Genomic DNA, 12480 nt, shown 5'->3' with positions numbered 1-12480 from the left:
ATTTGAATGTCATTTTCGACAGGGATTGTGTTTCAGTTATACAATGGAGAACAATCGGTTTGGGTTGTATTGTGTTAATGTATTATTATGTATCATTCTTTCTGTTTCCATGTAACAGATTCTCAATTGAGTGCAATTGAGTATATTGGCATTATTGCCAATAGCATATGTTTTTTACATGGTTTTGTTAATGCCTCAAAGACAACGGCAGATAATTTGCCACTAATTTGAATTAGAGCATTGACAAACAAAAAAATAACATACAAAACTTTTGATAGACAGAAACTCCACAGAACTGGGTTAAGGTAGCAAACAGGTGGTAGGAGTTCTCTCAGATGTTGTTCCAGCACTGTGACACAATATGTTGTCGCCCTCCCATCCCTCCCTCACTATGCGACAAACACAACACAGAGGACATAAAAGAGTCATTATTCTGGAGTTCATTCAACACAGTAACGGTGCCAAGCCTGGGCCCAGACCCTCCACTCTCCTCTGGTACCCACTGCCCCTAAACGCCCAGGCAGGGGGCAGGCGGGCAGGCATAGAGGAACACAGGTCCAACCCAGAGAGACCTAGCCTCCACCATGGCATCCAGCCCAGCCAGCCTGCCTGCCTGACTCATTAATGCAAACACAGCTCTAGATTCAAATATGTAATACTTTGGATTAAATACCACTGGCTACGGATTACAATCTCTGAGGGTTAATTCATTAATTATATTTGGTCTGTTTTTTATGGTTGAACACATGCTGACACTGTTATTGTGTGGCATCCTTGCTGAGCAACTACAATGGGTGTGGAAGAAATGGTGTTCGGTATTCCAACCGCAAATGTTGTGATTCTCTACAGCTTGACGGGAAAGTGTGATAAAATACAGTGAAGTCTATCTTAACCCCACTCCCCTATCTCTTATCTGCTTCCCCAAATGAGAAAACCTGGATGGTTTCTCAGAGCCCACTTTCTGGCTGGATGGGCTCTCATTTGGTTTAATATATTTATCCATTCATTATTGTTCCTTTTTATTGAGCGGCTAATAATGTGAATAATTTGTCCTTATCTGTATGGCTGACAGGCGAATTTACACTCCAACTCAGCAGGTAGATAGAGGAATGACTCCACTCCAACACTCCCTCTTCCTCTCTTCTCCCTCCTCTCCCTCCTCTCCTCCTCTCCAAACTCCAATGAAACATGACTGACAGGCCGCTGTATAAGTAGTTGTCATAGCAACCAACCCATTACTCTGACAATAGCTTTCTCTGTAACACATACTCTCTCTCCACTCTTCTTTCTTTCTTTCTTTCTTTCTTTCTTTCTTTCTTTTCTCTCTCTCTCTCTCTCTCTCTCTCTCTCTCTCTCTCTCTCTCTCTCGCTCTCTCGCTCTCTCTCTCTCTTTATTTCTCTCTCTCTCATTCTCTCTCTCTCTCCTCCTCTCTCTCTTTTTCTCTCTTTCTCTCTCTCTCTCTCTCTCTCACTCTCTCGCTCTCTCGCTCTCTCTCTCTATTTCTCTCTCTCTCATTCTCTCTCTCTCTCTCTCTCTCTCTCTCTCTCTCTCTCTCTCTCTCTCTCTCCCTCTCCTCTCTTTCATCCATCCTGGCTTATTGAAGGCTGCAGGTTCTTATGCAAGCCAACACATCGGCCCAGGCACTTTTACAATCCCCCTCGTGAGGGCTTTCTCCTGGAGCCTGCAGCAGTGCCAAAACCCTGAAACTCATCCAATTGCTATTCACTGGAAGTGTTCTTATGCATTTCACTGTCAAACCCCCAAGCAGCTAGAGCCCCAGGAATGTAATCAGCCGACACACTGTAATAAGTCTCCAACACGGTAGACCCGACTGCAGAATTGCTCATGTATGCAAGATGGGAACCTTAAAACTTTCACAGCTACAGAAAATCAAAGTAAAAAATACTGTATTTGACTGTAGCATGATTCATGTTTGCTAGTTTTATACATTTATAAGTGATTGTAATGCGATGTCAGTGTCGTAAATAAATCATTGGATTATAATTACGAGATTAAAAGATACTTTGCAGATAAAGCAAATGTTCTTTTTTATTTGATTTCAAATTTATATGAAAACACACCTATTGATACAAATTCTCAGATGGCCCCAGGAACCTTCAGGATATAGAACCAGGCAGAACATTCACCATTCATTCTTCATTCTTCCATGCTTTCATTTCCAAAGGATTTATTCCAAACAAACCGCTGCTTCTCAACTCAGGCCAGATTGGACACGATGGGTGTATCTTTCAGGACAAAGTTCTTGGTAGTTAGGAGGAGCTGTTGCTGTAACAGTCACAGGCAGATGCATGTGCTGCGTCTAAATGACCTTAACAATAGTAAACTAATTGTGATTCTATGTGATGCAAATTTCTATATTTTTCAAACAAAATGTATCTCCTACCAATTAGGCAGAGGTGTGTTCATATAGTGCGAGTATAAAGTGCTTTTAGACAGTATTCATACATGTTGACATATTCCACATTGTATTGTGTTACAGATGTGTGGAGTACAGAGATGAGGTAGTCATAAAGAAATCATGTTAGACACTATTATTGCACATAGAGTGAGTCCATGCAACTTATTATGTGCCTTGTTAAGCAAGTGTTTGACCCTGAACTGATGTAGGCTTGCCATAACAAAGGGGTTGAATACTTACTGACTCAAGACATTTCAGCTTTTCATTTTTTAAAATTCATTTGTAAAAGAAATCGACAAACATAATTCCAGTTTGACATTATGGGGTATTGTGCGTAGGCCAGTGACAAACACATCTCAAGTTAATAAATGTTTAATTCAGGCTATAACACAACAACATGTGGAAAAAGTCAAGGGGTGTGAATACTTTCTGAAGGCACTATATGAGCTGTGTTGGTGTTGTGTCACTATATGAGCTGTATTGGTGTAGTGTCACTATATGAGCTGTGTTGGTGTAGTGTCACTATATGAGCTGTGTTGGTGTAGTGTCACTATATGAGCTGTGTTGGTGTAGTGTCACTATATGAGCTGTGTTGGTGTAGTGTCACTATATGAGCTGTGTTGGTGTAGTGTCACTATATGAGCTGTGTTGGTGTTGTGTCACTATATGAGCTGTGTTGGTGTAGTGTCACTATATGAGCTGTGTTGGTGTAGTGTCACTATATGAGCTGTGTTGGTGTTGTGTCACTATATGAGCTGTGTTGGTGTAGTGCCACTACATGAGCTGTGTTGGTGTAGTATTAGGTTACAGTACATGGATTGCAGTTAATTCTGGTCTCAGCTGTGTTCATGGTCATGTGGACGACCAGTTCAGTTGTTAAAAACAACAGCCATAACAGTTATTTGTGGAGTGGCAGTAATCAGTAGCTGTGTTCCCTCTGTGAGAGACAGCACTAATCCATAAAGCTGCATTTACAGCCAGTCGATACTGTTAAAAAAGTCCTGAGCACTGGGACATGCATCTTACTGGACTGGCTGAGGAAATCTTTTGAATAGCAACAATAGAACTCCCTCTTATTCAATGATTTAAGAACAGTATCTCAGAGGGGGTCATCATCAATCTGGGCTCCCCCTAAAGGGGTGACTAATTTATATGTGTGTGATAGCTTGAGGGTGCACTGGTATGTGTGTGTGTGTTTGTGTGCTGTTTTGGTGTATGTTGCGTGTGGGTGTGTTGTGTGTTGTGTGCGTACATGTGAGTTCGTAGTCTACTGTAGATCCACTAAATGATCCTCGCTGTGTGTTGTAGCTAGATGAGTATCAAGTCCCAAGGTGCCGTTTTACTTCAGAGTAGCACAATAATGGCTTGAGAAATAGGTCTCTAAGATGATGTATTTTCATGCGTTGTTAGCTTGTTTTCAAAGCACACTCACTTAGGAGAGGAGGATGCTCTCTATCTCTCAGCAGGAGCTGAAGAACTTGTGTTACACTGCCCTCTAGATACAGCAGCACTGGAGACATCCGTATCCCATCACATGACTTACGCCTGTCTTTCAACCTCCACATCAGGACAATCCAGTGGCATTTCTGATGGAATACAGTGAAAAGCTAACAGCCCAGAATGGGACTCCAATTTGGCCTTTTGGTGCCCTCTGTAACCAACCAATGTTACACACGGATCTGATCTGATCCCAAAAATATTATTCCATTCAGCTCTAGGTAATTTGCCATTGAGCAGTCTATCAGCGATGGGACAGTTTCAATGTCGTATTTTGAGGCGTGCCACAGGAGTTCTGTTCATGACTTGAATGGCAGAGTACGGAACATATGAAATTCATATAGGTCAGCTGCATACATTAATCATGCCTTGTCACATTCCCATCATCCATAGAGGGGACGATGCTGTAGGAGTTATGTTCCTGGAAGGGCACCATGGAGGAGAGGGCAAAGGCGTATGTCTGTGTGTGTACATGCACACTTGTGCATGTGCGCGAGGCTGAAAGAGTGGGTGCAAAGAATTGAATCCCCCTCAAACCCACCCCACCTCCAAATTCATATTCCGCCCCAAACAACAGGAAGAAGCGTCTTGGCCTTTTATTTTCCAGTTCAGGGCTTTCTCTTTTGAAGATAAATGCTCTCCAATCCACCATGACAGGTGTCACATTGGATCGCTTCCATTTTGATACATACCCTCTGATCCTGCCACTAACAATAAAGAGTGTCACGAGGGTCGTTCCTCCCTTGACAGTGCCATGACACTGGTGATTATTTTAAAGGTGCATCATTGGTCATGCTGAGTCAGGGTGCTGGCCGGGGCTCTGTCTGTGGCAGGGTGGCAGCGACCGATGCGGCAGCATGGGACTAGGCTGGCTGCTGGAGGAGGAATATGGATATCAGTAGGTCCTGCCTGGGTCAGGTCACGCCACAGCACAATAACAGACAGTCTCTCTCTCTCACGGTCTCTCACAGCCGCAGAGGTCACCCTGACATACCGCATTACCACAGACTGGGAATGATGTTGAACTCCAAAGCCCAGAGCCTGGCCCTGGATTCCTCTTCTGCTTGTGTTTGCCTTTGTTACATAGGTGCACTCAAAGTTATAGAAAATCTGTAAAGGGGAGGTTGGTAGTAGTGTTTCTGCCAGTGGGATTTAGTGAGCAAAGCATTAATCATATGAGCAGAACAACAGTAAACAGAGCATGTCAGGTCAAGGTAAAGAGAAAGTCCCCCTGCATTTAACAGGACTCAATAGTACAGCGTACCATATTGAAAAGTCAGCATTATTCACCTTCTCTGTGCCGGAGAGACGTGCCATTGTTCATTGAAGAGCTCTGGAATATTATTTCTGTGGTGATACACTGAAAACACTGGATCAGCAGCAATTAAACATATAGTCTGAGGCAGAGGGAGAGAGGGAGATTGACAAATAACAAATAGCCTGTATTCAGTAAAATTGAAGGTCAGCAGTATAGGAGGCAGAAGCAGACATATCCATATAGTGGACTGCCTGGAGCTCCTGGTGTATCTGAAGGACCATACACAGCTGTTTCATCAGCCTGCTGCTTCCTCCCATTCCCCCAAGGTAGGGGCATGGCCGCGCTCTGATAGAACCCAAGGTCTTCCCAGGGCTCAAATATGTGAGCAAACCCAATTATCGTTGAAATTAAAATTAGCAGATTTGGCACGGGAACAATACACTGTGACTCAACTCACAGAGCTAAATGGAGCAGACAAATACATTGCCCTATGTTCATATACCGGCCACTGAGCACAGTGAGCAGAGCCTACATTGGTATACAGATGTAGGTTCTTAAATAGATCACTCTTTTGCTGAGAATTTTCCTGCATAGCAGGAAAGGCAAACTTTTAGTATTTGAGTTTTAAAAAGGCTTCTACAGTTTGTAATTTCCACTTTGAAACTTGATTTTCCCTAACGAAAAATAAATCAACCCCTACAAAAATGGCCATTAATTATAATCCACATAATATTTCACATTTCCTGTTGCTGCAGGATTATTTTCCTGCTTTATCAAACTGGCTCAAATTAAGATCCTACATCTGTATATCTAAGGCAATATGACATTATGGTTGCAATACTCATTTAGACTGGTCGCATTGAGAGGGCAGTTTTATTGAACCCTTAATTTGCTTTTCTCTTTGTTTCAGAAGACAGGAAGCTGTTTGTGGGGATGCTGAACAAACAACAGACTGAGGAGGACGTGTACCGCCTCTTTGAGCCCTACGGAGTCATCGAGGAGTGCACCGTCCTAAGAGGTCCTGACGGAAACAGCAAAGGTAGGAATCAATTATATACTGTACCTCAGATATTATCTAGGTCACTGTCTATTCGACAGTTAGTTTCAGCTGAGAAATCACAGATTCATAATGGGCATTATTTCTTTTAGTAGTAAAATAACACTCAAAGTAAACAGGTTTCTTTATAGGAGCCATCATGGCTTGTATTATGCTCAGAATGGTCTTCCAGGTTATGTAGGCCTGTAAGGGAAACATTCCCATAGATGAACAATAAGAAGGCCTAACTGATGCACTGTATTGTAGCAGGGTCGTTCCACCAATTCAGTGCCTTTTGAGAAGTATTTCACTTCATATTAACATTCTGTCACAAAGAGCACATGTTCAACTACATTAAAAAAACATGTTTTTCCATCTCAAGAGGTTGAATAAAAAAATAAGTGCCTATTAAGTGGCAAATAAAGTTATAGGATTGACCGTAACAGGGTTGCCGATTTCATCTTAATTCAGCCATAAATCCCCTTGCCGCAGGGGTAATGGACATATGTTGTGTGTAACAGAAAGTGGCAATTAAATGCAAGCTTCACAAAAAATGTGAAATTGTTAAAACATGTCTAGCCTGCCAATCTATGGGTAACAGGTTTGACCGTAACAGGGTTGACGTGTTATGCTCGGCCCACTCATTTTTACATCACAAAACACAAAAGAAAATTGCCAAAAATAATAGAATCACCTGCTTTTACACTATGTTTTTACTATTAGATGTTCAATGTTCCTTTTTTAAAAAAATTATAAGGAATAGTTTCACAATAATAAGACGAGAGATAATTTCACATGACAGGGTTGACTTTAAAATGAGGGACAGACATAAATGAATCACTAATCACATGACATAAATAATCATCCTCAGACTTGACTTTGTCAAAACAACAAAATAACTAGAGCTTTACAATGATGGTGAAAACTTTGAGAAATGTTGGAGTTAAAATCTTCCTACAAGTTCACAGGTGGTTTACAGAGGGTTTACAGAGGGTTTACAGAGGGTGCACGAGGGGATATGTTAACATCTTCCAAGAAGTTTACAGAGGGTTTACAGAGGGTTTACAGAGGGTTTACAGAGGGTTTACAGAGGGTTTACAGAGGGTTTCCAGACAGAGGGTTTACAGAGGGTGCACGAGGGGACATGTTAACAGGGTTTCTTCCAGAGGGTTTCCAGAGGGTTTACAGAGGGTTTACAGAGGGTTTACAGAGGGTTTACAGAGGGTGCACGAGGGGATATGTTAACATCTTCCAGAAGGGTTTACAGAGGGTTTACAGAGGGTCCAGAGGGTTTACAGAGGGTTAACAGAGGGTTTACAGAGGGTTTCCAGAGGGTTTACAGAGGGTTTACAGAGGGTTTACAGAGGGTGCACGAGGGGATATGTTAACATCTTCCAAGAAGTTTCCAGAGGGTTTACAGAGGGTTTACAGAGGGTTTACAGAGGGTTTACAGAGGGTTTCCAGAGGGTTTACAGAGGGTTTACAGAGGGTTTACAGGGTTTCCAGAGTTTACAGAGGGTTTACAGAGGGTTTACAGAGGGTTTCCAGAGGGTTTACAGAGGGTTTACAGAGGGTTTACAGAGGGTGCATAGGGGATATGTTAACATCTTCCAAGAAGTTTACAGAGGGTTTACAGAGGGTTTACAGAGGGTTTACAGAGGGTTTACAGAGGGTGCACGAGGGGATATGTTAACATCTTCCAAGAAGTTTACAGAGGGTTTACAGAGGGTGCACGAGGGGATATGTTAACATCTTCCAAGAAGTTTACAGAGGGTTTACAGAGGGTGCACGAGGGGATATGTTAACATCTTCCAAGAAGTTTACAGAGGGTTTACAGAGGGTTTACAGAGGGTTTACAGAGGGTGCAGGAGGGCACATGTTAACATGTTCCTAGAAGTTTCCAGAGGGTTTACAGAGGGTGCACGAGGGGACATGTTAACATCTTCCTAGAAGTTTACAGAGGGTTTACAGAGGGTGCAGGAGGGGACATGTTAACATCTTCCTACAAGTTACAGATGGTTTCCAGAGGGTTTCCAGAGGGTTTACAGGGTGCACGAGGGGATATGTTAACATCTTCCAAGAAGTTTACAGAGGGTTTACAGAGGGTTTACAGAGGGTTTACAGAGGGTTTACAGAGGGTTTACAGAGGGTTTACAGAGGGTTTACAGAGGGTGCACGAGGGGATATGTTAACATCTTCCAAGAAGTTTACAGAGGGTTTACAGAGGGGACAGAACATTTCCAGAGGGTTTACAGAGGGTGCACGAGGGGACATGTTAACATCTTCCTAGAAGTTTCCAGAGGGTTTACAGAGGGTGCAGGAGGGCACATGTTAACATCTTCCTAGAAGTTTCCAGAGGGTTTACAGAGGGTGCACGAGGGGACATGTTAACATCTTCCTAGAAGTTTACAGAGGGTTTACAGAGGGTGCAGGAGGGGACATGTTAACATCTTCCTAGAAGTTTCCAGATGGTTTACAGAGGGTGCAGGAGGGGACATGTTAACATCTTCCTAGAAGTTTCCAGATGGTTTACAGAGGGTGCAGGAGGGGACATGTTAACATCTTCCTAGAAGTTTACAGAGGGTGCACGAAGGGACATGTTAACATCTTCCTAGAAGTTTACAGAGGGTGCAGGAGGGGACATGTTAACATCTTCCCAGAAGTTTATAGAGGGTGCACGAGGTGACATGTTAAAATCTTCCTAGAAGTTTACAAGAGGGTGCACGAGGGCACATGTTAACATTTCCTAGAAGTTTACAGAGGGTTTACAGAGGGTGCAGGAGGGGACATGCTAACATCTTCCTAGAAGTTTACAGAGGGTGCACGAGGGGACATGTTAACATCTTCCTATAAGTTTACAGAGGGTTTACAGAGGGTGCACGAGGGCACATGTTAACATCTTCCTAGAAGTTTACAGAGGGTTTACAGAGGGTGCAGGAGGGGACATGTTAACATATTCCTAGAAGTTTACAGAGGGTTTACAGAGGGTGCAAGAGGGCACATGTTAACATGTTCCTAGAAGTTTCCAGAGGGTTTACAGAGGGTGCACGAGGGGACATGTTAACATCTTCCTAGAAGTTTACAGAGGGTTTACAGAGGGTGCAGGAGGGCACATGTTAACATGTTCCTAGAAGTTTCCAGAGGGTTTACAGAGGGTGCACGAGGGGACATGTTAACATCTTCCTAGAAGTTTACAGAGGGTTTACAGAGGGTGCAGGAGGGGACATGTTAACATCTTCCTAGAAGTTTACAGAGGGTTTACAGAGGGTGCAGGAGGGGACATGTTAACATCTTCCTAGAAGTTTCCAGAGGGTTTACAGAGGGTGCAGGAGGGGACATGTTAACATCTTCCTAGAAGTTTCCAGATGGTTTACAGAGGGTGCAGGAGGGGACATGTTAACATCTTCCTAGAAGTTTACAGAGGGTGCACGAAGGGACATGTTAACATCTTCCTAGAAGTTTACAGAGGGTGCACGAGGGGACATGTTAACATCTTCCTAGAAGTTTACAGAGGGTTTACAGAGGGTGCACGAGGGGACATGTTAACATCTTCCTAGAAGTTTACAGAGGGTGCATGAGGGGACATGTTAACATCTTCCTAGAAGTTTACAGAGGGTGCAGGAGGGGACATGTTAACATCTTCCTAGAAGTTTACAGAGGGTGCACGAGGGGACATGTTAACATCTTCCTAGAAGTTTACAGAGGGTGCAGGAGGGGACATGTTAACATATTCCTAGAAGTTTACAGAGGGTTTACAGAGGGTGCAAGAGGGGACATGTTAACATCTTCCTAGAAGTTTCCAGAGGGTTTACAGAGGGTGCAGGATGGGAAATGTTAACATCTTCCTAGAAGTTTCCAGATGGTTTACAGAAGGTGCAGGAGGGGACATGTTAACATCTTCCTAGAAGTTTACAGAGGGTTTACAGAGGGTGCAGGGGGGGACATGTTAACATATTCCTAGAAGTTTCCAGATGGTTTACAGAGGGTGCACGAGGGGACATGTTAACATCTTCCTAGAAGTTTACAGAGGGTTTACAGAGGGTGCAGGAGGGGACATGTTAACATCTTCCTAGAAGTTTCCAGAGGGTTTACAGAGGGTGCAGGGGGACATGTTAACATCTTCCTAGAAGTTTACAGAGGGTTTACAGAGGGTGCAGGAGGGGACATGTTAACATCTTCCTAGAAGTTTACAGAGGGTTTACAGAGGGTGCAGGGGGACATGTTAACATCTTCCTAAAAGTTTACAGAGGGTTTACAGAGGGTGCAGGGGGACATGTTAACATATTCCTAGAAGTTTACAGAGGGTTTACAGAGGGTGCAGGAGGGGACATGTTAACATCTTCCTAGAAGTTTACAGAGGGTGCACAAAGGGACATTTTAACATCTTCCTAGAGGTTTACAGATGGTTTACAGAGGGTGCAGGAGGGGACATGTTAACATCTTCCTAGAAGTTTACAGAGGGTGCACAAAGGGACATTTTAACATCTTCCTAGAGGTTTACAGAGGGTTTACAGAGGCTTTACAGAGGGTTTACAGAGGGTGCAGGAGGGGACATGTTAACATCTTCCTAGAAGTTTACAGAAGGTGCAGGAGGGGACATGTTAACATCTTCCTAGAAGTTTACAGAAACGAAGGGACATGTTAACATCTTCCTAGAAGTTTACAGAGGGTGCACGAAGGGACATTTTAACATCTTCCTAGAGGTTTACAGAGGGTTTACAGAGGGTTTACAGAGGGTTTACAGAGGGTTTAAGAGGCTTTACAGAGGGTTTACAGAGGGTGCAGGAGGGGACATGTTAACATCTTCCTAGAAGTTTACAGAGGGTGCACGAAGGGACATGTTAACATCTTCCTAGAAGTTTACAGAGGGTGCACAAAGGGACATTTTAACATCTTCCTAGAGGTTTACAGAGGGTTTACAGAGGCTTTACAGAGGGTTTACAGAGGGTGCAGGAGGGGACATGTTAACATCTTCCTAGAAGTTTACAGAAGGTGCACGAAGGGACATGTTAAATCAAATCAAATTTATTTATATAGCCCTTCGTACATCAGCTGATATCTCAAAGTGCTGTACAGAAACCCAGCCTAAAACCCCAAACAGCAAGCAATGCAGGTGTAGAAGCACGGTGGGTAGGAAAAACTCCCTAGAAAGGCCAAAACCTAGGAAGAAACCTAGAGAGGAACCAGGCTATGTGGGGTGGCCAGTCCCCTTCTGGCTGTGCCGGGTGGAGATTATAACAGAACATGGCCAAGATGTTCAAATGTTCCTAAATGACCAGCATGGTCGTATAATAATAAGGCAGAACAGTTGAAACTGGAGCAGCAGCACGGCCAGGTGGACTGGGGACAGCAAGGAGTCATCATGTCAGGTAGTCCTGGGGCATGGTCCTAGGGCTCAGGTCCTCCGAGAGAGAGAGAGAGAGAGAGAGAGAAAGAGAGAATTAGAGAACGCACACTTAGATTCACACAGGACACCGTTAACATCTTCCTAGAAGTTTACAGAGGGTGCACGAAGGGACATGTTAACATCTTCCTAGAAGTTTACAGATGGTACACGAAGGGACATGTTAACATCTTCCTAGAAGTTTACAGAGGGTGCACGAAGGGACATGTTAACATCTTCCTAGAGGTTTACAGAGGGTGCACGAAGGGACATGTTAACATCTTCCTAGAGGTTTACAGAGGGTGCACGAAGGGACATGTTAACATCTTCCTAGAGGTTTACAGAGGGTGCACGAAGGGACATGTTAACATCTTCCTAGAGGTTTACAGAGGGTTTACAGAGGTTTTACAGAGGGTTTACAGAGGGTTTACAGAGGGTTTGCAGATGGTACACGAGGGGACATGTTAAAAGGCAGAATTTTGTCACTTTAGCAAGTCTTTATTCATAAAAAGAAATCGCAATTCTCCATGAGGTCTATAAGGGCATCTCATTTAATATAACATGCTTTTAAAATTCAATATTGGTGAACAATTACTACTTAAAACATCAAAGGGATGGAATAGGCACTATTTTCATTGAACGACCCAGGCCCCATGGTCTGTCAACCCAGGCAACTGGCACACAGTCTAGTAGAAACCAATACCTTCTGGCATGCAGTAAATAGCAGTGGGAGCCCTGCTTCTTCATGTCTCTGAAATGTCTCTGTCCCATGCCAATGCTTATGAAAATTGTTGTGGAATGTTGTGGAGGTTGAGGTCCTGGCATTGTGACTCGACAGTCGTACAGAAGAGGGAATGGCGGATGTCATAACAATTGCGTTGTTCTT

The 12480-nt window shown here is 43.5% G+C and overlaps 1 protein-coding gene across 7 annotated transcripts in view; it reads left to right on the top strand.

The window, feature by feature from the left end:
* celf5a (cugbp, Elav-like family member 5a) overlaps nt 1-12480 on the top strand; it is a 364846-nt gene that overhangs the window by 304567 nt on the left and 47799 nt on the right. For all 7 annotated transcript variants that reach the window (XM_042303708.1, XM_042303675.1, XM_024396321.2 and 4 more), the window contains exon 4: nt 6086-6214. In XM_042303708.1, the coding sequence (XP_042159642.1) occupies nt 6086-6214 (129 nt within the window). The remainder of the gene's footprint in view (nt 1-6085; nt 6215-12480) is intronic.

The sequence above is a fragment of the Oncorhynchus tshawytscha genome, linkage group LG01 (assembly GCF_018296145.1).
Source record: "Oncorhynchus tshawytscha isolate Ot180627B linkage group LG01, Otsh_v2.0, whole genome shotgun sequence".
Taxonomy (NCBI): Eukaryota; Metazoa; Chordata; class Actinopteri; order Salmoniformes; family Salmonidae; genus Oncorhynchus; species Oncorhynchus tshawytscha.
The sequence above is the reverse complement of the archived record's forward strand: the minus strand, read 5'-3'. Positions and strand labels throughout refer to the sequence as shown.